Source organism: Neopsephotus bourkii, unplaced genomic scaffold (assembly GCF_033783945.1).
Source record: "Neopsephotus bourkii isolate Nb327-2 ecotype Australia unplaced genomic scaffold, CSIRO-AGI_Nbou_v1 NB_779, whole genome shotgun sequence".
In the NCBI taxonomy this organism is placed as follows: Eukaryota; Metazoa; Chordata; class Aves; order Psittaciformes; family Psittacidae; genus Neopsephotus; species Neopsephotus bourkii.
In genome coordinates, this window is record NW_026901275.1 from 63,831 (window position 1) to 88,113 (window position 24,283).

General features: G+C 41.2%; 2 protein-coding genes across 2 annotated transcripts in view; one reads left to right on the forward strand and one right to left on the reverse strand.

Moving 5' to 3' along the window:
* The first annotated feature begins 3,464 nt into the window (after positions 1-3,464).
* LOC133213109 (tubulin polymerization-promoting protein family member 2-like) lies at positions 3,465-4,477 on the forward strand. The gene is made up of 3 exons (XM_061355097.1): positions 3,465-3,744; positions 3,904-4,057; positions 4,215-4,477. Exons 1-3 carry the CDS (start codon positions 3,575-3,577, stop codon positions 4,395-4,397), a joined length of 507 nt encoding a protein of 168 aa, XP_061211081.1. The 5' UTR covers positions 3,465-3,574; the 3' UTR covers positions 4,398-4,477.
* A 9,810-nt stretch (positions 4,478-14,287) lies between these two features.
* Positions 14,288-24,283, reverse strand: part of SYK (spleen associated tyrosine kinase) — a 33,848-nt gene continuing 23,852 nt past the window's right edge. Inside the window, exons 7-13 of the mRNA XM_061355100.1 lie at positions 21,120-21,210; positions 20,264-20,441; positions 18,730-18,939; positions 18,099-18,288; positions 16,620-16,760; positions 16,261-16,373; positions 14,288-14,691 (exon numbers count right to left, since the gene is read on the reverse strand). Of these exons, the coding sequence (XP_061211084.1) occupies positions 14,619-14,691; positions 16,261-16,373; positions 16,620-16,760; positions 18,099-18,288; positions 18,730-18,939; positions 20,264-20,441; positions 21,120-21,210 (996 nt within the window). The 3' untranslated portion in view covers positions 14,288-14,618. The remainder of the gene's footprint in view (positions 14,692-16,260; positions 16,374-16,619; positions 16,761-18,098; positions 18,289-18,729; positions 18,940-20,263; positions 20,442-21,119; positions 21,211-24,283) is intronic.

Here is a 24,283-nt window from a genome sequence, read left to right on the forward strand (position 1 = left end):
GCTATGTATTACATTCTCTTCCTAGACTCTCATTTTAAATAAAATTTTTTCTTTATCTACTTGGAGACCACGAAAGGAACAATTTGCTGCAAAAGGACATGCTCTGGGATCAAACAGGGCAGTTTGTGGAAGGGCTACAGCTCCACATCTGTGTTTCCATTCACCTTCATCCGCTATCATTTGTGGTTTTCTGGGTCTAGCAGTAATCCGAGCAACTCGTTCTGACAGATTTAGTGTGTTTCATACGGTAATTGGAATCTCACTACTTTAATGTCTTCATTCAGTTTCTCTGATCATGGTACCGAAAGGGATGTCTTATGCTGTACATAGCTTTATGTGAATAGAGGAGGTTTATGTGATTATGGTAATAGTTCATAAAATCTAGGAGAAGGAGAAAAAGAGTAATTTGGAATTCATTTATTCATAACAGGAAAAGCTAATATTCTTCTTGCCTAGAAAGAGTTTTGTACATTAATCGTTTGTCGTGGATTTCTATTACTGTGCAGAACTAGTTTGGATTGCTTCAGTATTACAGTTGCCCTAACTTCTTTTTTGTGTCCTTTTTAGTCTCTTCGAAGTACTGTTTTTCCTTAAATAAATAATCTTGATTCCATAAAGATGGTATTAAAGCTGTCTTCCACCTTTCCTGCAGTATTTGAACAGAATGCTTAATTCTGGTCTCTGTTTTGCAGCTACGCATTTTACTCATACAGAACAAATTGCCTTCCTACAATTGAAAATTAAAGATTTAAGCAATTTAGCTTATTCTTTCATAATTTTAAATTTTCTTGTTAATGGTGCATTTGTTTCTGGAACAGGGGCCTAGTGTGTGTGCATTTCTTTCTTATATATGTTGTCTATATTGTTTTATTGTCTCATGGCTTTTTGCCTTTTTTTTTTTCTGATGATTCTCCTCTTCACCTTCTGTCTTATCTAAGATTTTTCAAACTTCCCTAAATGTAATTTTACACTGAGCTCACAAAAGCCTAGCAACAGTTTCAAATACTTAATTTGTTACCTGGGACCAAATTGTGTACTCCCTTGGCCTGACTTTGTCAAAAGCCTTGCAGTTGAAAGCAGAAAAAAAACGGGCATGTAGCCATGAGAGGATTGAAGAGCAGAGACTATAGGCACAGTGATTCAGATTAATCTCTGTATTAACTTCACCGAAGCAATACATTTGGAGCATATTAAAACAGTTTTGCTGTGTGATCTGTCAGTTATGTGTTATCATTTTAGAGAGCGGCTCTTTAAAGCCTTGTCCTCCAGGTTAAATGAATTCAGAGATAGCAAACTGACAAATCGCAGGAGGTGCTTTTCCTTAGAGGTCTCTGTGGGGAGGATTTGCAGCAACATTAGGCCCAATGCCTCTCATTATTTTATGGGGGAGCTGAAAATACAGGGAAAAATACTGTTAATAAGATTTGTGGGTGACAACAGGAACAGAGATCTGCTAGAGAGATACAAATATAGAGAAGGCAGGAAATTTCAGAACAGCCATCTGGCCATCTGCCTTTTTCTTAATAAGTTGTGTTGGCTAATAGGAAACCCTGACCATACTTCTGTGTGTGTGCATGCACTTAGACAAGGATAGAAACAGCATAGTTCTCTTTCTTGTTAAACTTTGGTGACCCCTGGTGAGCTTCTTGCATGCTCACTCGACCTGTAAGGAGCATAGCTGGAGAGAGGGCTTTGCCCTTTGTGTGAGACAGGGGCTGGATGAGACCACCTGTTAGGGCCATCCAGATCCACACATGAATGGCCCTTATTCCCTGGCAGTATCTGCAGTTCTGAAATTAATGAAGAGTTATGGTCAGTCCAACAGGGGCACCAAAGGCCACTCAGAAGTGTAGGAGCAGGGACCCTGCAGAAGCATCTACAGCGTTCTCCTCCTGGGGTGGGTAGAGGATGGCCAAGCTCATTCCACTGCAATGGGCTTGCTGCGACCAACCAACAGCAAGACCAAAAGTGCACGCCTGTACATCTGAAATAAGGCATATTTATACACAGTTCTACATTCCTAAGCACAGCATAAAAAAAATAAATCGATCAATCAATGAATGTACATTAACTTAATCTTACACAGGCCATAAAGATGAAATGACTTTTTTAACAGTGCGCTGTCACAGTGCCTCTAAAAACATGGTACAACTGCCTGGGTGCAAGCTGAGCTTTAGTGGCCATCTGAATGTCCCAGGGCCAGTATCCAGCTACTTTAAGTTTGCTGGCTTATGAGTGGAAGACTGTGTTCCTCAAAGTTTTTCCATGGGTGATGCGTACTGTGTCTCTCCCGCTTCCCACTCCATCCCGCCTTTTGGAGTTATGGATTTCCTGGTGACCCCCAAAGGCATGCAGACACATCCTCTAGCAAGGGCATGAGCATGCTGGAAGCAGATCAAGAAAGGAGAAGCAAGGACAGACTGCATTTAGTGGTTATAGGAATAAACACATGGAGTGCATGTACCAGTATGGATAACATTACAGTGCTTGTGTTAGCTGAAGAGCATGCAGTATTTGTCTTGTCCCATAGTGGGCTGGAGGTCCAGTGACAGCCCTGAGGGGTTTAGACCACCTTGTGTATGGTTTACAGAGGGTGCTGAGATCACAGCAAACCACAGAACGCTGGGTTGAGTGCCCGCTGACCTCTGTAACAGGGGGGAAGATGCCAGGCACCATCACCACCACTACAGTCTCTCAGGTGAGCTGGATTCACACCTCCCAGGGAGGAAGGGAAGGGTCCTGGAGGCTCCCAACAAGGCCACCTGGAGTGCTCCGTGAGCCCCTTTGTGCTCACAGTACAGGGACTCCCTGATACAAGCCTGCCTGATTTTTTACTCTAGAGAGGTGCAAACCCTCAGAAGGTTTATATCAAATGGCAGCTTCCAAATGACACTGAGACCCAGAGCCCGTGGATGAAGCACAGACCTATAGCAGAGGCTAAAGGGTTTGAGGGTGTCTCACAAGCAGCAGGAATCAGCCGCTTGAGCTGTCTTGGACTGATTTACAATTCCAGTGATAGCTCATGTTCTCAGAGATCCCTGATACCTGATTGCAGTGGTCTAAATTGATAAATCGCACAAAATTTACTCGTGTCAGGAGGACAACCTAATTCAGGGAGCAATTCACTGGATAAAGTGTGATGGGGAAGTATGGGGACAACTCCTTGGTCAGCACTTGCACGAAGGTCTGTGAGATTTAGGCACTTATCTGGGGTCTGGAAGAAAAATCTGTTCTCTTCATTATCAAATAGCAGAGAAAACATAAATCAGCTACTGCAACTTGTATTTCAGAAAGGTTCAGAAGATTTGGATGCCTTGTTCTTTCACATTCAGCAGTCATTAATTCACCTTTACTCCTCCTTTGTCTTGCCTTGGGTCCCACCTGTCCCTGTTCAGACATGGAACACCTTTCAGGCATTCCATAACAACACTTGGGAGGTCATCATGGTTAACACCTGCGGATTGTGCCCCTTGCTCTCCTGGAGACAAGGTGGGTGAGACACCAGTGAGTGTCCAGCAGCTGCAGATGGTTCTCTGCTCCCTCCCTTCTAACTTCTTTTCTCCACAGCAGCAAGATGTCAGAGGTAGAAAACACTTTCCGCAAGTTTGCGACATACTGTGACACAGCTGCCAATGGCAACACCATGTCAGGGAAGAACTTCTCCAAGATGTGCAAAGAGTGCGGGGTGATGGATGGGAAAGCCGTGACCAGCGCTGACATTGACATCGTATTCAACAAAGTCAAGCGAGTGTTGCAGGGAGGCACGGTGGGCAGCACAGCCAGGCGGGAGGAGGGAATGGCAGGAGGCAGGCAGGCCCTGGTGTGAGAAGCAGTCTCTGGGCAGCCTCATCCCACTGCCACCCAGTGCAAAGTAATTTTCTTCTTTTACTCTCTTTGCCACAGGGCCAAGGGTGCTCGCACCATCACCTTTGCTGAGTTCCAGCAGGCCATGAAGGAGCCCTGTGTGAAGTACTTCAAGAACAAATCACCAGAGGAAGTGCTGCAGGCTGTGTATAGCCTCATTGAGGGGAAGGAGCCTGGCTACGTGGGCACCATGGTGAATATGAGTTTCATCACCCACTACTCACCTTTAGCTGTCACAGGGGTGTTTGTTCCTGCTGCTGGCACATGAGTTGTCCTCACAAGTAGGGAAGAACTTGTTTGTGACTTGTTTCTTAACACTGGCTGCGTCTTGCTGGCCTCCTTTCTTGGAGAAAGCCACCAAGGTTGGTGGGGTCGAGAGGCTCACGGATACGAGCAAATACACTGGGACCCACAAAGAACGTTTTGATGAGAGTGGCAAAGCAAAGGGTCTTGCTGGTGGTGAGGACCTGACAGACAACAGCTGTTATGCTGGAGCCTACAAGGGAGCTGGAACCTATGACAAGACACACTAGGACTGGAACTACTTAAGAAAATAAGGACTTTCCCTCTATAACATGGGAGAAGAAGCAAATAAATATCTCATACAAGCAGCCTTCTGTGCCTGTGCACCCCAAATCTGGCAGGGTGGGAATGCATGGGGTGAGCACTGGATGAGTACTGGATGATGTAGGTTCCCTGTCTGACCATGCTTTGATCGCTGTGTGGTGGGCTTAAATCCAAGCACAAGCTAGCCTTCTGGAGGAAATTCTATGGACAAGCTAGTCTACTGCCATTGCATTGCTTTGCATTTCCAATCAAGCAAACATTAGGTTAGTCTCTGAGTAGTCATTATTTAACCCTCCCAATATGTGATACCTTTTTCTGTGTTTTTTGGTTTGGGGAGCAGTGTGTGCATGCTGTTGTAGAGCTACACTGGGTCACTTTTGAGTTGACTGTTTCTTGTGGCAGACAGCCTGTCAGTCGTACCTGAGCACATGCTGAAGAGTGCTCTTGCAGGGCATAGAATTCAACATGTACCTTACTGTGGAGAGGGAAGGGGGACCACTGACATCAGTTTCTGTTTCCCTTTTGCCTAGTTTAAATCCTCTCACCTCTTTCTAGCATTTGGCATGGTCACTCATTACTGTTCACCCCACTTACAATGCAGGCAGCTGGGGAAGAGTTTGTGAGCCTGAAGAAAGCAACTGAAAAGCTGTGCTGCAGATGATCAGAAAGCAGAGAAGGACTTTGTGGAGCCTCTGTACTTAGGAGAATGGCTTGCAAGCTCTGCCTTCCCCAACTCCTCTTTCTTTTTGGGGTGGCTGCCTTTGCCACCCAGCCCCATCACTGTGATTGCTTACAAGATCTCTTGTGCTCTAGACCTAGAATCATAGTTGCACTTTCTCTTTCCCCTTGGCCTTTCAGCAGGCTAGTAGGACTAGCATGTCCCCTGTCTCTGCAGCTAGATCTGTTGTGTGTGTGGCCAGTTTTGAGGTGTTCAGTGTGGGCACACATCTAGGACGCACTGCTGAGCAGTGAGGGGCTCCTTGGGTGTGTGGCTGGCTTTCAGTCCACTGGACCTAACTTCAGACTCCTGGATTAGCATAGTGGAGCTTTTAGGGATAACTGAAACAGCACATCTGGGACAGTTTTCCCTGACATTACGAAGAATTTTCTAGCTGTATTATTCCAGTCCTACAAGCCCTCATCATGGGCCGTGATGTTTATTAATGCACAACACTTGCTCAGACCACATTGGTCTTTGCCCCATAGCACTAATGAATGTCCTCCTTCCTCGCCTAACGAACCAGTTAGGTGGATCTAGGAATTAACAAACCCCACTCACTCTTACACTTTCTCTTACATTGTCCTTAAGCAGCAATGACCTTTTAGGCTACTTTATGATCCATTGGGTCCCTAGGGAGCTTGTGTGCAAAGTGGTTTGGTGGTTCTGGGCTATATGGCAGGAAGTTCTGTAGAAAAGGGCACAGGTGCATTGAGCATAACTGGCAGGGTCTTGCTAGCTGGGGGCTGCCGGGGTGACCTGGGAGGAGATCACAGACCACCCTATACTGGCCCACAGCCTGAGCAGGGCTGGAGCAAAGAGTTGCCACCAGTGAGTGCTAGAGCAAAGAAACCCCCTGGCATGGGCAGGCAGACGGGAGACCCTGAAGGAGGTATGACTCTAAAGGGACTGTGGCTGGTAGAGAAGGGCAGAGCAGTGCAGTGAGAAACAATAACTGGAAACAGAAGAGGAACCACAGTGGCTGACCTCAGTCTCCTGTGCTGTCCATAGCCCTGAGGCACTGAGAGGATGAAAGGCGAGGAAGGGGCAGCAGAAGTGTCTGGGAGGAAGCTGATGTACTTCCCCTCAGTGCTTGTTTAATTGCTTGTCTATATTTGTTAATTTCAGGATGGATGATTTAAAGTTTCTATTCGTTGGTAATAAACTATGAAACTCTGACTCAAGACTGCTCTTTTGCTAAAGACAGTAGGAATGGGATACGGTAAAATAGAAGTAAAAGCACTGGAACATATGTAAAATAAAAAAATGGCCCTTATACTTGCTTTTTAATTGTTGGTACGACTCAGATCTTTAAAACATACTCTAAAGATGGCTGCTCTCAGCAGTGCTGTATTGGTACATCATGTTCTGTGCAACAGTTTAAGGAAAGTACCTGTAAATGGAGAGTAACAGAATGGTGCACAAAAAAAGAAAAGCTAATGCAGTCAATAAAATAACGACAGAACATTATCAGATAGCTCTTCTTCTTGTAACATAGCATTCCTTATTTCAATACAGTCAGTAGGTAATTGCAACAAACATGAATACTTTAGAGCTATGACTGCTGTTCCTGAAGCTTTCTCTCATTAGTTCTGAAGTGGATCTACTCATCCTGTTGCTCTCAAGGTGTGCCTGCAAAAACACAGCTGAGAGGTTGCAGGAGTGGATAATGTTGTCCTGGACCTGAATAAAGTTTTTTAACTCTTTCCTATGCTTTGATGGAGGTCATAGGTCACAGCCCCCCTGGTCTTCCAAGATGAAAGGCTGATTGAGTTCTTCCCCACAATATAATACTATGTGAGGAACAATGCTAGTGCATGTTACAGTGTAATAAAAAACATGGGTTTGAGGGTCTCCCAGTATTTTTGATCCACCCCTAACTGCTTATAAATACATGATGTGTAGTTATCAGCAGGGTCCTGCTGACTCTTGGTGGCCAAGCAGAAAGATGTACCAGATTGATGGGCCCAGCAGAGTACTAGTACCAAATAATGTAGTTTTCAAGCAAAAGATACAGGCACCAGCAGTCTCACAGCTGTATCAGTGTTTGGGTTTGGTGTGGCATCCAGTGTCTGACTCCTTCTAGCTGCACTTCAAACACCTTGAGACCTTTTCATATGGGGAAAAGGCAGACAAGGATTGTCTTCAATGACCAAGCAAACCTTGAGTATTTATTTGCTCAGGCTCCAACTTCCTTGTGATTAAATGGCCCAAGCAATTGCCCACATGCAGTTCTGCAGACACACACAGGGATGCGCTGTTGGGCTTTTTTTTTTGTCTGTAATTTCGCAAGAGCATATATGGCTGGCACTGAAAACACTGTGACACTATGTGAGCTTTGGGAACAAACTGAGAGCTTTGTACTTGTGCTTGTGTAGTGTGAGTTCTGGGTTGCATTAACTCGGGTGTAATGTGACACTGGAGGGTGAATATCTGAGGCATGATTCAATCTGTACTTCTTGTGCAGTACTCCAGGACCAGCAAGAATCACTACTTGTCCTTTCTATTCCTTATAAGTAAAAATCACAAAAAGATGAGGAATGCCATGTTCACTCCCTACAGGAGCAACGGAGTGAACGGGTAAAAAGGAAGTCATGGGTGACTGAAGATTTTAAAAATAGTACCTGACTACTCTATGCCCCTGGGGAAGCAGTACCACCAGTGAACAGAGGATTTTAAAATGGCCAAAGACACGATGTATCAATTAGAGTCAACAACACATTTACAAATCAAAAGAATAAAAAATGCAGTTAATGTTCTAGTGCACTGGGAGCATTCAAAAATGTCTGTGTCATTTTATATTTGCTCTATTTAAGAGGCCATATTACCTACAAACCCAGCCATGCTGGGAGAAAACCTTCATTTTAGAGGTGGCTGAACTTTATTGGGCATCGCTTCTCCACACTGTTCCGTGAGCATCAGAGACAGTGTGAGGGCTCTGGGAGAGGGCTGGCTGCTGGTGCTCATCTTGCAATTTAAGCATGTGCCTGCACAGCAGTCAGGAGGAGAAGGCCCTTGCAAGCTGCAAGGAGATAAATGTAGCTGAACACATGTAAGTGGCTCAGTCTGTGGGGTTTACTGGCAACAGTAGGAATCTTGCTGAAATAAAACTACATTCATTATCTAGGTGCTTATACCCAGCTGCTGCTAAATTGTCAGTACTGTAAATGAATAGGGAAGCATTGGCATTTACAGTGTTCTGAAATACAGCAGAAAAAAATACCCCAAGTCCAGTTCACTTTGGCAAACTCAGTGAACTTGTTTTCTTATTTCTCTGGGGTGTCTCCTAATACATTCCTACACTGCACTTTCCCTCCACCCAGCAGCTACATCCTTCAAAGCAGTTTCCTTGCTATCTTCTCTAGAGCACATCTCAAGATCAACCAGCTGTTCTTTGCCAGCTGGTCATTGTGCCACTGTACTGGAGGCACAACATCACACACCAGTCAAATAAAAATCATTTGGTAACACTGGTGAAATCTGCACACAAATTAGAAAAAGATCTGAAGATCCAGCTGTTGTAGCTGTGCAGCAGGGAGCTGCAGCAGTAGGGCAGGGTGTTACTGAACACAGGTAGGAAAGAATATGACAAGAAACTTCACACACGTGTTTGCATGTATGTATATGTAATGCTTTTAAAGCAGTCTTCAGACTGCACAAGAGACAGATACAGAAATCCTCTGCTACCTCTTCTGCTATTCAAGAATGCAGTTGGTCTTGCATGTCAGTCAACTCTTGCTGTTGCTGAAACCAGCATAATTTCACTTTAACAAAGCAGGAAGAAAAAAGAACAGATTATATCAGTGCACCCACTGGCTAGTAGAAATGCAGCAGGACAGACAAGTGAGCATCCTTGTGCTGCAGTGTGGTGTGATGATGGCTCATGGCATTTTCTGTGGTATTGAACCCTTCTTTGCAAAATTGCTTCTTTTTGCTGTTGCTGTTTCAGGTTGTATCTTTAACATGATGGCACAGGGAGCTTACTGACCTGCTGCCACATGAGGTGTTTCAAGGTGGCACTGGGCATCCTCCATAAGCACTTTGATACAGTTAAGCAAGGCCTGGACCTAACAGGCTCTCACCCTGACAGTTTAAAGCATTTGCAGTGGTACACAGATGTAGAGAGCTAATGATCTGTCCACATTTATACTGGACTGGTCAGTCAAGTGCTATTTACATTTGAAGTTACGAATTGTAATGGATGGCAGTGCAAGGCTTTCCTCTGCTGCTCTGGCTAGAGAAATGTGCACATCACTGTCTCAGGGAAGCAGTGGTTATACTTGGTGCAGAGTTAATTATATGTTAAGGAACCCAGTGGGTATTCACCTCAATTAATACATATATGACAGAAAAGAAAAAAATACCCATTTGGAGATTGATGGACAGTGCTAACCTGGCTTCAGTAAGCTTTGTGTAGCTGGAAGACTACATTGCTCTGACTGTTTCATGGGAATCCATGTTGTAATACAAGCCTGAAGGAAGACATGTATGCCATAGGCTTGTCTTTTTTTTTTTCCAGCACTGTTCATCAATCTAGCAGGAGGCAATTTCTCTCCCTACAAATTCTGTCTTTCTGATAGTCACTGCATGCTCACCCTTGTTCCTTCACTCCTTTCCAGCTGCGAACCTTCACAGGTTAACTGAGTGACTAGTAAAGGTGTTTGCACTTGAGCTCCCAGCCACATGTAGTTAGGGCAGAAGGCATTCACAGTGGAGTCTTGCTCATCAGACCTACAAAACACTCCCTGCTACCACCCACCCCATGAGCTGCCCCAGTGGAGAGAGACAGGGTCTAAATGCAGTTGTGCCACTGCGTTGTGTAGCACCATGGTGTGTAGTGCTGGGACACACTGCTGTGTAGTGGTGTTACTGGCTCTTGAAGTGTCTCTTTGCCACTGAGTCTGCGATTGCTTTAAGTCTGGTATCATTTTTCTTCATTGTCAAGAATCAGATGCTGGTTTTTGTCATTTTTTTTTTTCTTTCTTCTTCTTTTGCATGAATTACGGGCTTTCTGTCCTCACTAAACTTAGGGCTGATAATTACAATTACTGGCTTAACGTTTCCCTGCCCTATTCATCCAAGATGTCACCCTTACTCTTATCTATGCATGTGTGGCACATACTCTGGATCTTTTTGCCTCCAATCCCCCACTGCTGGTATCACTTAAAAGATGACGGGACACAACTCCACGATTCTTCATTAATCATCCACAGATAGCCACTCACAATATAAACCACTGAAGATTTTTCCTCCCATGGAACTTAAGCTTCACAGCAAGCAGCAAACAGACAAACAAGTTCCTCTGCCTCACAGGCACAGCAGCAGCAGGGAGGAAGAGGCGGGGAGTGCAGAAATGCTTCGGCAAGTGCAGTGGTCTGACAGCGTGCAAGGATTGCCACCTCCCAGCAGGGCTAGGCCATGCAGCTGCCACAGTGTTGGGGCTGCTCTCAGATGTGCCCTTGTCAGAACTGCAATCCTGACCATGACAGTTTTGTGTGTGAAAATCACGGGTATTTTTTATTGCCTGATTAGAATTCCCTTTATTGTGCAGTGTTTGAAGCAGGTGGAGATTGCACTGTAGTTTTTAACAAGTTTGGGTGGGTGTTCATAGGAAAACGTGCATGACTTTCGATGGTCCGAACGAAGCCCATGATTTTGTGGCTTTCAGCCCTAACCAAAGCTGTAATTACACTGTTTTCCTTCACTGAAAAACCCATTTAACATGTTCTCATCCACTCCTTCTCTGAGTTACTCACACAAGCCTTCCTTCCTCCATGCTGCAGTTTGCTACCCTTTAACCCTATGGTAACAATTACTTTGTGGGGTTACACTGTCAAACGGCATTTCTGATACACGTGAATCTAAAAATGAAGGCAGCTAAATCCAGACAGCCAAAAGACAAATGGTGCAGTCTTGCAAGTGGGAAGGTGGAACACGCCAGATTTGCTATGCAGAAAACCAACTGCAGCAGTAGTGTCAGTCACTAACTGATCCCCCTCAAATGTAAGTACCTGCTCCAGGAGTTGTCTACCTTTCAGACTTGTTTAGATTCACATTCAGTCCCACCCAGCCTTTGCTCTTCTGAGGACTTCAGTTTGCAGGCAAAAGCTAGAAGAAAGATTAAGATGTCTCTATTGGTGTCTTGGACTACCTAGAAATGTTGCCTGCACCTTTGAGGGAGGGTTCATGTGATACAATGTGACTTAAATCATGCACAGCAGATCTTGTTACTCCTGATACCTCTAACCCTCCAGATCCAGCACAGTATGTATGCACAGGATTTCTGCATTATTCCTGACAACTCTAACCCTTCAGATCTAGCATAGCATTGTTGTATTGTAGCAGTATCTTTGAAGGGCTTAGGTGTAGTAACAACATGCGTATTTTGGGGGATTTTCCTGCTAAGTCAAGTCCTGAATAGGTCCAAAAGCTGTGCAGGCTTCAGTGGGCTTATCTGTCATGTCAGGTGCTTTCAGTGTCAACAGGGGAATCCCAGTCTTCCACAACTATCACAGTAATTCAGTAAATACACACACTCAGCAGAGCAATAGCATTTATAGAAAGTACTTAAATATTAAAGGATACTTGTTAAAACAACATGTTTTGAAAACAGAGTCTTTAATTTGTATTTTGAAACCTAATCTATTTATTTCATAATACTTTATGTTCTCATTGTAAACTTTTATTACATAAAGACTGAAGTTAAAAATAATCAAGTAACAACAGAAAGTGACAGTCTCTTGGAAGACGGGAAAAAAATATTCCTCCAAATTTGCTGTACCAGATACCATTTTCTAAGAGAGAGATTATTTCAGGAAAATTGAGTACTGTCACTCATTGGATAGCAGAGATTTGTACAATTTTTTTATAACTAATATCCCCATGAATTTATTAATTGCACAGGTAGAGGTAACAATTTTGCTGCAACAGGATTAAAGCAACAAACCACCTACATATAACTATGGCTAACTTCTACACAAGCTGTTCTTATAGAAAAATGTTTCTTAAAACGAAAAATAGATCATATTCAAAGTAAGTCACATTTGAAACATGGTCTATTGCACTCAGTATCTTCCAGTAGCATGTGGTTTCTGAAGTGTCCTGCATTGGGCACCCAAGATTAAACTACCAAAAATCACCAGGTATTTTTAAAAAATAGACCATAAACTTGCAAAAGTTGCAGTAATTCCTATATTTCTTATAGTCTTTCCTTACTGAATTTATTTCACACCTTCTCATTGTAATTTCCCACACAGTTTCTTTGCTAGAGAAGAACTAATGCATCTCTTAAGAACTCCCTGTTCACACAACAGTTAAACACCTATGTTATAACCAGCCATATGCATATATATAGTTAACTTGAAATCTTATTCTTATATACATTTAAAATCTCCATGTCTAGTCGATGCAATGCATGTAGATTCCTGAGATACATGTGAATACCATTAAAGTAGCTGCTTGTAAGGAACAAGTGATAGAAATTTTGATTATTTATAATACATGAGATTTGACAAAGACAGAATAAGGGTAAAAATGGAATCAGAAGTTCATTACATTATTGTTATTACCACTGCTATACTTGTACATTAATGGAGATGCACGGTGAAGTACAAAAGAGTGATTAGACAAATACCTTTTCCTAAGATGTTCACACGAATTGCTAACAGGACAAATACTGACATTCAGGAGTGGACAAAAGTAAACTTGATGTCCATATTCCTGTTTCAAAAGTATCTGAGCTAGGGGTAAAATTTAGCTTTAGAGAAGATATGGTGTGGTGAATTCTCACGTACGTTTTTGAAGTAAGGTTTTAAAAACATAGAAATGATTGCTGCTCAAAACACAACACAAGGAATTTTGGGATTCTCAAAGAGATATACGGAGAAGGTACCTCTGAAGAAGACTGAAATAGCACAGAGAAAGAAAGGTGCTGCTCTGTCACAGCTGTCTTTTCAGGAACGCAGCGACCGTGTTCATGTTAAAACCCAGAACCATTGTCTTAGGTGCTGACAATTTTTGCTGCAAGATGAGAATAAGCACCTGAGTTCCCAGGTTTCCTGAGGAAAAAATTACTCCCTGAGGGACAGCTGGGCGTCCACATGAGATGAGGAACAAAAGAAGTTGGTCACATTTAAAGGAGAAGATGATGTTAGAAATTCACATGTCCCAATTCCCCTCTGTTTACATTACCATTGGGAAGAATACACGTTGTAGGCTTGGGGCTAAAATCAAACATGTTGTCAGTCAACGCGACTGACACACTTCCACCGTGAATTTAGTTCACAGTGAAAAATGTTTATACTATTCTTCCTTGCGCAGGGTGAAGGCTGGAACCACTCTTTTATGCCTTTGATGGCTAAGAATATTAATGACATGAATCTAAAATCTAATCTGCAATCAAACACATGACAGAGATTTTTTTAGAGAAGAGATTCAGAGCAGCCCTGCGGAGAAGGACTTGGGGGTGCTGGTCGATGAAAAAATGAACATGAGCCAGCTTCAGTGTGCGCTTGCAGCCCAGAAAGCCAACCGTATCCTGGGCTGCATCAAAAGGAGTGTGACCAGCAGGTCGAAGGAGGTGATCCTGCCCCTTTATTCTGCTCTCGTGAGACCTCACTTGGAGTATTGTGTACAGTTCTGGTGTCCTCAACATAAAAAGGACATGGAACTGTTGGAACAAGTCCAGAGGAGGGCCACGAGAATGATCAGGGGACTGAAGCACCTCCCATATGAAGATCGGCTGAGAAAGTTGGGGCTGTTCAGACTGGAGAAGAGAAGGCTGCGTGGAGACCTCACAGCAGCCTTCCAGTATCTGAAGGGGGCCTATAGGGATGCTGGGGATGGACTCTTCATTAGGGACTGTAGTGACAGGACAGGGGGTAATGGGTTAAAACTTAGACAGGGGAAGTTTAGATTGGATATAAGGAGGAAATTCTTTCCTGTGAGGGTGGTGAGGCACTGGAATAGGTTGCCCAGGGAGGTTGTGAATGCTCCATCCCTGGCAGTGTTCAAGGCCAGGTTGGACGAGGCCTTGGGTAATATGGTTTAGAGTGAGGTGTCCCTACCCATGGCAGGGGGGTTGGAACTAGATGATCTTAAGGTCCTTTCCAACCCTAACTATTCTATGATTCTATGACAGGAAGAGGGCTGAAAGACATTAAATAGGTTTTATATGACTGCATAATGTAATGCCGATAAAGCTGTAAATAAGATGAAATGGAATGTAGCAAAAATACATCTTCTCTGATGTCCTTGCTGCTGCTTTGGCACCTCTCCACTTTTAACACTATTTCAGCGCTGGATATTGCGTAGAAGGCACAAAAAGGCAACTCTACAGATACAGGGTTTAGCTCTGAGATTTGCAGGGTGAAAGTGTCAGGACAAAAGTCAAAGTCACTTGGTTTTGTGAACTGAGCTGCTTCTCAGAGGCTGCTGGCTGGAGGCAAGGAAGCTGCTGCTCTTTGTGTTCTTAGTGGGAAATGTCATAATAGTAGTTACGTAATCTCAGTTCAACTGCAACAAATCCTGGTCGGTCATCAACGCTGTGGAAAGATGACAAGTGTCACCGCGCAGGAAGCAGAAAGCTCTGAAAGTGCGTGGCCCTTGTAACACTCGGGCCTTTACCTCAGTGATAGCTCATTTAAAGCTGCTCACTGTATTTGAAGGCTACCAACATGACGCTACAAAATGAATGCCAAATGGCAAATATCACTACAGAGCATCCAGTCAGTGGCTTTAATATCATGCCTGTTACTTAGTGGTCGGTGAAGGTACTGTAAGAAAGAAATGGTAAATCAAGTCCGTTTCATTTTCTACTTAATTTCCTCCAGCAATAATCTACAGAAAAAAATATTTACAGCGCAACAGCTGCCTTATAAGGGGTACTACAGTCATACAGAGTGGCTTACCACCACTGAGAGTAGCCTACACATACACTATATGGCTATACCAACTATATGTACTGTCATTCCTCTGTATCTGCAATTTTTTGTTGATTTGGGAGAACATAATTGAACTGGCAACAAGCCCTTACACTAATACATTACATACTGAAACAGTTACACTGCCTGACTTCAGTTTTCCTTTTTATTTCTTCTTTTTTTCTTTCCAATATTAAAGATATGTGAATACAAATAAAAAAGCAACATGTTTTATGATATGCTTATTAATCGTAACAAAACCCTAAAACTTTCCACTCTAGAACTGTTATGGCATTTTAATCAAACTAAAAGGCAGAAATTATTTTATGGCTCCAGTCTTTCCAGAATACTAGGCATAATAAAACTAACAAAGCATCAAGATACCTAAAAGTGAAGTACCACAGCTCCTTATAAAGAATCCAGAGACCTTTGCTAGGAACATATATTCTCCAGAGGGTGAACTGGGAGAATAAGTGACATTACAGTAAACTTTCTATACTTTATGGAGACCTTCCTACAGATAAAAGTCAACAAAATAGTTTAAAATGAAAAACCTTAAAACATTTTTAGTAGATTTTTGCAATACACTTATTTAAGAACAGATGAGGTAGGCTTTCTTTTCTTCCTCGTCTGTATTTCATAATTCTAACTTCTGAATTGCTATTGATCAGAAAAATGTTTCTGACATACTATGTATGATCTGAAAAGATGTGTCGCCTCTTACTAAAAGGAAGTCAATGTGATCCAATTTTGAATATATTCAGAAATCAGAGAAGAGAAAAATAGGTCAAAACAATTAATTACTGAGGAAAAGAATGAATAATTTGGCAATATGACTTTGAAATTTCAGTAAATTCTTGGAAATTAAAATGAAACAAAAAATATTTGCTTATTTGCAGACTTTATTTTCAAAATACTTGTTTTTTTATGACACCCTGTATTTTGTATATAACTATTACAGCAATATCAGCTGTGCAAAATCAGCTTCTCTTAGTATACTCAGTAACTCAAAACAATTTTCACTTGAAAGTGCAACTGATTCCTTAGTTTGGAGGTTGTTTGCAAGCTACACACCAGCTGAAACAACGTATTTTGAAATACCTTTCTCCATTCCTTCCCTCCATCCTGGCTATTAAGTAAGTAGACTAAAATATACTTCCATTAGAAGAGAGAGCATCACATCATACTCACTTGTATGTCCAACACAATTTCATTAGATCATAGACTTCTGTTGGACAGACTTCTGGACGTTCCATTCGTTCTCCTCTTTCAATCATCTGTGCAACTTCACCACCTTTCATTCCCTGGAATCAGGGTGACCAGAACAGTCATTCAACTTGCAAATGAGTGCAGCACACATGCTAGTATAAAATAATCAGAGGCCTGGAGTTGGTTTTAGGGCTATCCCTTTGCAACTCATTTGTTGCAACAGATGGGGTGCTAAGGCTATCCTTGTCCCGTTATATAAACCTTTTTATGTAGGAGAAGGGATTGGTTCAAATTTGCTTTGCATTTTTAGAGAAAAAAAATTGCCCCGTAGAACTACTCACCTTATATGGTTTTTGCCCGTAAGAGAAAGCTTCCCACATTAAAACCCCAAAGCTCCACACATCACTTTTGCTAGAGAATTTGTAGAAATTCATGCATTCTGGAGCATACCACTTGACTGGCCATTTTCCATGACTTTGTGCCTAAAATACGTCATAAAAGAAAGTGAAAAAAGCAGGCTAGAGACAGTAGAAAGTAGTAAACAAGATCGGAATTCATATGCACACATTTGTACCATAATATTTCTGATACAGTTTGCATTAGAAATAATGGGTAGCAGCTTCTTTAAAATTGTTACAAATTAGCTCCTAAATCTTTTACTTTCAAAATAATGCACCAAAATGAAATCTATGGTAAATCCAGGCTTAGCTACATGACCTGGAGTCACGTTTATAGTGGCATTTAATTTAAAGGTTCTCCTTAAAAGTAAGATTTTTTCATCTAGGGTCTCCACAGAGGGTAGAAGATACACAATCAGCTACACAGAGCGTCATTACTTGAAGCTGATGCCCCATTTCAGAGCAGACTGATCACATTATGGCAGACTTCAGTTTGATTAAATTATGTCATAACACTGTGTTATGATAATGCAAGTGTTAAGCTATCCCAGCACAGAGCTAGATTTAGTGAAAGAAATCCACTGCACTTTGTGGTGTTGTAAAGGGAATGGGCTTTTGATACTGATTCTCAGCCCTCTGACAGGCAGCTCCGGCTAGGCTACTGGCAGTGATTTCAGATGTTACTGCCTTTTCTGGCAGCAGATACTATTCCCACAAGAAGGTCATCAGAAGGGAGTATGTGCCTGCTCCTCCTCTGCAGGGTTTCAGAGTCTAGCTTACTAGTTTTATATAGCTGATGAAAGGGAATGTGCAGAAGGAAGAAATTGAACTACAAGAGCAATATATCAGAAAAAAAGAGATGCAAACATGATCAGAGCCTTTGTCTCCCACAGGTGTTTGCACCTTACCATATGTGTCAGTTATTTAAGACCCTTTAGCTGCACAGAGATCCAATGAAATTAAAACTAAGCTAAACATATTCTGCTTAGAGCAAATGATTATGTACCAGTGATGTTCTTTCAAAAACCTCCGCGAATTCAGTTATTAGTCAATAATACAGTGTGCTAGCTTAACTGTCCTTACACATGGTCAAAATCATGTGCCCAAAAGTTCATATCTGCAAAAAATACATTCTCCCACTTTTATATACGGAGGCACCTCATTTCTACCATAAAATTCAACCTTTTACTGACAAGTTTACTGGAAGTAAATAAAAGAAGTAAGCAAATAAAAGAAGGGACAGGCTTTTTTCTCCATACACATCTCCTAGTGTTGATCACACATTTTGAAATTCAGTGACATGCTGCCAAGCTATAAAATAATGTATGATACATATTATTTCTAATTTTCAACTTTTAAAAACAACTGCAACCTTATTGAGCTATGCTACTATACAGCCTTCATGCGTTGTGCAAACCTTACCTTATAATAATTTTCATCAGCACTAAGAGCTTTAGAAAGCCCAAAATCACTAATTTTGGCATAATGTTGGGTGACTAATAGCACATTCCTTGCAGCCAGATCCCTATGAACAAAGTTACTCTCCTCCAGGTATTTCATTCCCATGGAAACCTGATGTACCAGCTCTGTTATATTCTTGTCCGTGACATGTCTGAAAATCATAATTGAATTTTAAGAGGTCAGGAGTTCATTTTCATGACTTTTCATGGAGTTCAAATATATATCTTTACTATAAACTTCCCCAAATCATATAGGAACCTGATTCACTTATACTTAGATATGCTTTAATTAAAACAGGCAGCAGAAGAATATTCTGATCAAGATGATGTGTGATCCTATCAATAAATCAGGACATGTGAAAATTTTTTTATTTATTTAAAATTCACTGTTTTACCTGAAATATCTGGCAGCTAGAAAACATTTACAAAATAATCATGTGCCAGTAAAGAGTAATTAAGTTATTAATTATTACATTAACAACATGCAAATTTAAAATTGTCCTTAAAGGAAAAACAAATCAAACCAAAAGAAACTGTATTTTTTTTTTTTACCCTTTGGATAAATCCTATGAAATAGAATCAAACTTACATACCTATTTTTTTGCAAAAATTTGTTCAATGGCCCAAGTTCAGCCATTTCCATCACTAACATCCATGCTTCAGCTTCACATATGCCTATCATTCGGACAATATATGGGTTATCCAGTTGCTGCATTACATTTGCTTCTCTCAGTAATTCATCCTTTATGGCTGGATCATTACTCTCATTCTTAAGAATTTTTACAGCCACTGGCTTGGCACCCCTATGAAAAAGAAACCAATTTTGTGATTAGCTGCTGAAAAATCTGTGTGCAAATGCACACAATCTTCATCTGATGCATATGTGCACACTGTACAAACTGTGACAAAAGACAGAATTGACATTCAGAAGGGAAAATAAAACAACTGTAACAGAAATGTCTATCAAAAGGTCAGAAGGCAGCTAAGCAAAAGGAAGAGTTGAAAGAATCTGAGAAATTTATAAATAGTCATAAAAATTTCTTAGCAAGCCTGAAAACAAACATAGTGGACAATATCTTCTTGCTCATTATGGTAAGAATGCCATAAAGCTTTTCTGGCAAGAAAAGCTATAATGGTCTTTCTAAGCACTGAAGTATTTTTGGGGTGAGACTAAAACATGCAGCACTGAAAGGCACCAAGAGTGCACTGAAATCCTGAGAAACTAGACCTATCCCTGCAACCTGCAGCTCATAAATAAAAGCTAAATAAAGAAATGACTGATGAGGTTGACAGAGCTTAAGTGTGAAATAGGATTAGCAAACACACAAGCTGGGACCAGAGCCCTTCAAATCCCCCCAGATGCACTGGAAAAGGAAGAGTCCTTCCTGGCACTGAAAACCTTGGTTAAAGATATGCTTGCAGCTTCAAGTGCTGGAATCGTATACATAATCAGCCCATGCACTTAAACAACATATGGATAACATCTTGCTATGAAAATGCATTAATAGTAACGTGCTCCCAATTTTCCCAGGATAAAAAGGGTCTGTTCCACTGCAAAAACATGCTAAAGAGGGCGTAACATGTTTTGTTTTCCTGAAAATCAACATTCCAGCTTCATTAAATAGGTATTTATCATAATTATTTTAGGTGAAAATCTCTGTGCTACAGGTGAGCTATCCATGTCACTCTACACCATTTCTCAAAGAGCAATTGTGCAGATGGGACACACTGAGTAGCACAACTGCCCATACAAACTAGGGAGGAAGGCAGTAGACTTCCATCCTACTATTCCTAACAGGACAGAAAAATGTCTCAAAGGGCACTTTCTCACTTCACAGACAAAAATAATGGCTGGGAGGTGGCTATGCTGTAGGCAGAAGTGTCTGCAAACAAGTGAGAGGGGGATTTGAATAGACCTCCACAGGTCCCTTCGAACCCTATCAATTCTGATCCTGTGAAAATGAGTGTATGAGTGCATGTACAAAGAGAAACTGGTGAATGCTATTCAAAATTATTCAGGTGCAATCTGTCACCCCAGATGAAATGCACAGATTACTGCTGCTCTGAAAAACAAATGGCTAGAGCTCTTACATATTAGTCTCCATGAAAGCAGAAGAAAACACTTACTTTTTCATCTTATAGAACCCTTTCTTTACAGTACCAAAGTTGCCTGAGCCAAGTTCTCCTTCCTCCAAGGTTAACAATTTCCTGTCAAGAGTGACATTTTTTGGTTTCATTTCATCTGGATCAGCATATGGGCTTTCATAAACCTCAGTATCCATGGGTAAGGCATCTCTCTGATCACCTGCAGGTCAATCAATGAAAAAATCAGACATTATTTAAGACATTTTTGCTGCCACAGCTTTTATATATGCACCCTTTCTATGTTCAGGATCATCAGTGTGTTTGACTTAGGAGGGCATTATGATGAAACCACTGGTTTCTTCACTACAGGCACTTCAGAAAACCCCAAAAGAGAGCAACCTCCACCTGGTGACATGCTCTAACTACTGAGCATTTGCCTAATGTGAAACCAGGAGGTTCCTTAATGGAAGGAGGGTTAAAGGCTGGCCCTTCTCCTTAGTATTTCCTGTTAGTTACCTCAGACAATTCCTCACTCAGAATACTGCTTATATGTAACATATTTTTAGTGCAATCATTAATTACATTTTACAGAAAGTCTGAGCACCAGCTTTGCACTGTGGATGCAACAGGGCACAATTCCTTTTATGAAGTGGAAGATGCAGCTTTTAGAGTTAAAGAAGTAATAATCTTTCACTTCAACATGGAAAAAAGATTTCTGCTAAATTACTTCTGTTACTGATGGTGACACGTGGCAATTTCAGCTTCCAGGCCTGAGCTGTCATAGTGGCTGTACCAACAGACAACATGGTGTGACACAAATGCAAGAAAAATGAAATATGGTTAATGGGAGATCTTTGGCATAATGTAGGAAATTGCATTAATGACATAAATTGCCTACCTTTTTCCACTCCCGTAAGACCTCTTTTCCTTTGCAGTACGTAAGGATTAAAAGGTGCTTCATCAGGTGGGTGGCTAGTAGTTGGCTGAAGCTGTAGCACACCAATAGAGGTTTTATGTTTAGCAATGAATTGGTAAGTTAAAAGCATTCTTTCCCCAAGGATTATGGCACAATGATTGCAACAGCCATACAGGTGAGAATCGGAAAATGAGAACGGGATCCAGTAAAGTTATTTCATTTTGGAGGTTATTGCTTGAGTAAATATGCAGGCCAAATAAAACATACACTGCTAAAGCAGAAAAAGGCTTTGCAAATATTTTAGAGCAATTGATCTGAGAGAATGGGTCATGCACAAATCTTATTCTGCACATATTAAATTTGCATACTTTTTTCAAGTCTAACCTGTAACACAATTAGTCATAGGAATTTCTCTTTAATCTGTCCTTCCTCCCTTGCCAAGTTATCTCTGTCCATACCTAGGGCACAGAGAAATTCCTAGCACAAATTTGAACAGAAAATACTTCCCTGTTTCTCTTGTGGATGCTACAGAGTGACTCCACTTGGATGAATCTGGGGTATAATTATTTCATGGACTATAGACCAGTCAGTCTGCTCTAAGAATGTAGAAACTGACCTAATTCTTACTAGAGCATCCATTTCAAATACAATCTCTATTTCTTTATTCTTCATCAAGGGAACACTATGGAGCACACAAACCATCCCAGCATAAACACAGCATTTTTTCATGCTACTTGGCTGAATGATGAGTCTGGCACTATAAAGTAGATGGAACTTAGTTTTCTCTCTTCTGTGTACGAACTGTCAGGAACAGGGAATTACAGACCTTATTTCTGCAGTTTAGTCCCTTTTTTTCTCAGTGTAAAAATTCTACTCTAGTCATGAGTGACCTCACCCTCCTAAGAGTGTTTTGACACCAGAAATTCAAACATCAACATGAGTTTGCTTGGTTTGAATAGGAAATAAAGCATATTGTACTTGCAAAACACTACTTGAGTATGCAATTCTTCTTTTTAATAACTGAAGCTTTCAGTGGCATAAGGTCCTGCCTGAAACAGTTGTGGTTTCCAAGTAAAGGGAAACAGAGCTTGAGAAATAACCAGGAGTGAATTATTGGGTGCAAGAGAAGTTCTATCACCTGGAAACTGCATTTCATAGGAAAAATGCCTGATATGGATTGTATAGACCTTTTAAATCATAAGGAAGTGTTCTGCCCACTTGTTGGATGAAGCTGAAAAGGTAATACTATATAGATAATGTAGGATTAATAACATAGCTAACCCCAAGTTGGAGGCCAAAATGCAGCAAGATTCTTGCCTAGTGCGGTGAGCATGATCACAGGGATGGTATGAACAATGTTTCTGACTTTCATTGCTCAGTCCTGTGAAACAGTGTTGAAAGGCCATCTGCTGTCAGGGCAAGCCACAAGAGCCCTGAGGTGGTTCTGAGACAGGTGAGAGGGGGATCAAACTGATCTGCACATCTCAAGAACAACAGGGAAATGAATGGTATAAAAGAAGATCTTCAGCTCTAGTTTTGTTTTTCTAGTCTGGTATACTTGGCCAGATCTGCAAATTAAGAATTGTATTTCCAAGACGTGTGCCACTCTATTTCACACACAGGCCATTTACTAAAACCCCAAGCCCCACTAGAATTGGAACTCAATCCTAAACCTCTCAAGTAATAAGCTGGCAGTTTCACTGTGAACACTTAGGACAGTCTTTCTCTACACTGTGTCAGGATGTATAGGAAAATGTTTATGTTCAGTAAAAAAATATTAATCATCTTTTGCAAAGCAAAACCAAATCAGATGGAATTATACATACTGAGACCACAGTGATTTCATATATCCTTTATTGCTTCAGAACACATTAAGAATACTTAGGGTTTTCAACCTTACTGCTAATTACTATGACCCATTCATTATTATTACCGAGATTATAGTTTTGTTTGATAGCTTCCTGGAGGTATTCTTGATTTCTCTGTTGACTGTATTTATACTTTAAAAGGGAGATAATTTGTATTGTATTCCAAAAAGTAATTGGAATCAATTAACTGAATTGATATAAAGCAATATGGACTGACATAAATACCTGTTGCTAGACAGATGCAAGTGCAAAGAAAGCAGGTGAAATTTGCCACATTGCATGGATTTTACGGATGCCTCTGATTAATACTTCTTGGCCAAAGTGTCTGAGAGTAGAGTGGGAAAAAAGGATAAAAATATGACTACCTAAGGAAGGGACTGAGATGCCGAGTCTTTGGCAGTGTCCAGGATACTGGAACGAAAGTTCTGAAATACTTAGGGATGATAGGAGCATGCTTTCAAAGGATGCTTTTGTATATTTTATCCTTAAGATAACCTTTCTGATAGAAATGTAAAGTGTTCAGAAAATGACATCTAAAAGAGCCTGCATTGCTCTAGGCATCCTTTGCGTTTTGAAAGGGTTGACAGCACTACCAATTGTCCTCTGTTCATTGTGGGGAGTACCTCAATTGTGCACCAAAAACTGTGATGGGAATATCTGAACCCAAAATCATCACATGTCCCACAGCACACCCATCTCTAAAAACTCTGAAACCTTTTCTGCAGCCACAGTTAGGTAAAGTCACTCAGTTGTAGGTGTAGGTGGAGCTGTAGCTCCAGGCTCAAGCTCCAAGCTAACCAATGAAGCATGCAGCTCTGTTCTTCTTTTCCATAAACAGTCAAGTGCTGGACGGAGCTTGTGTAGTTATTTTTATATAACAAGGAATACAAATTCATCCCACAGAAGGCTACGGTTTCAGCAGATTTTCCTCAGTTTTAGATGAGTAGAAAGATTGTGTACCATCCTTCTTCATGTAACCCAAGCTTACAAGAAATGAGATACAAGCACTTTGGGAAAGCCCTTTGAAAACAGTAAGCTCAAGATTTCAAACGGCATAGTATGTGACACCCTGTGGTATGGACACTTCTAAACTCTGGGGCAGGCTGTCAGTTTATGCTCTCATACCAGAAAGCTGTTGTGATCCAGTCATCTTTGCACATCAATTTTTGTTTTTTTTTGTTTTGTTTTGTTTTTTTTTTTTTTGCCTTCTTCTAAGGTTTGATTTTCATTGGTTAAACTTCTCGGGTAAGCTAATCTTATTTAGTTAAGCTCATCTAA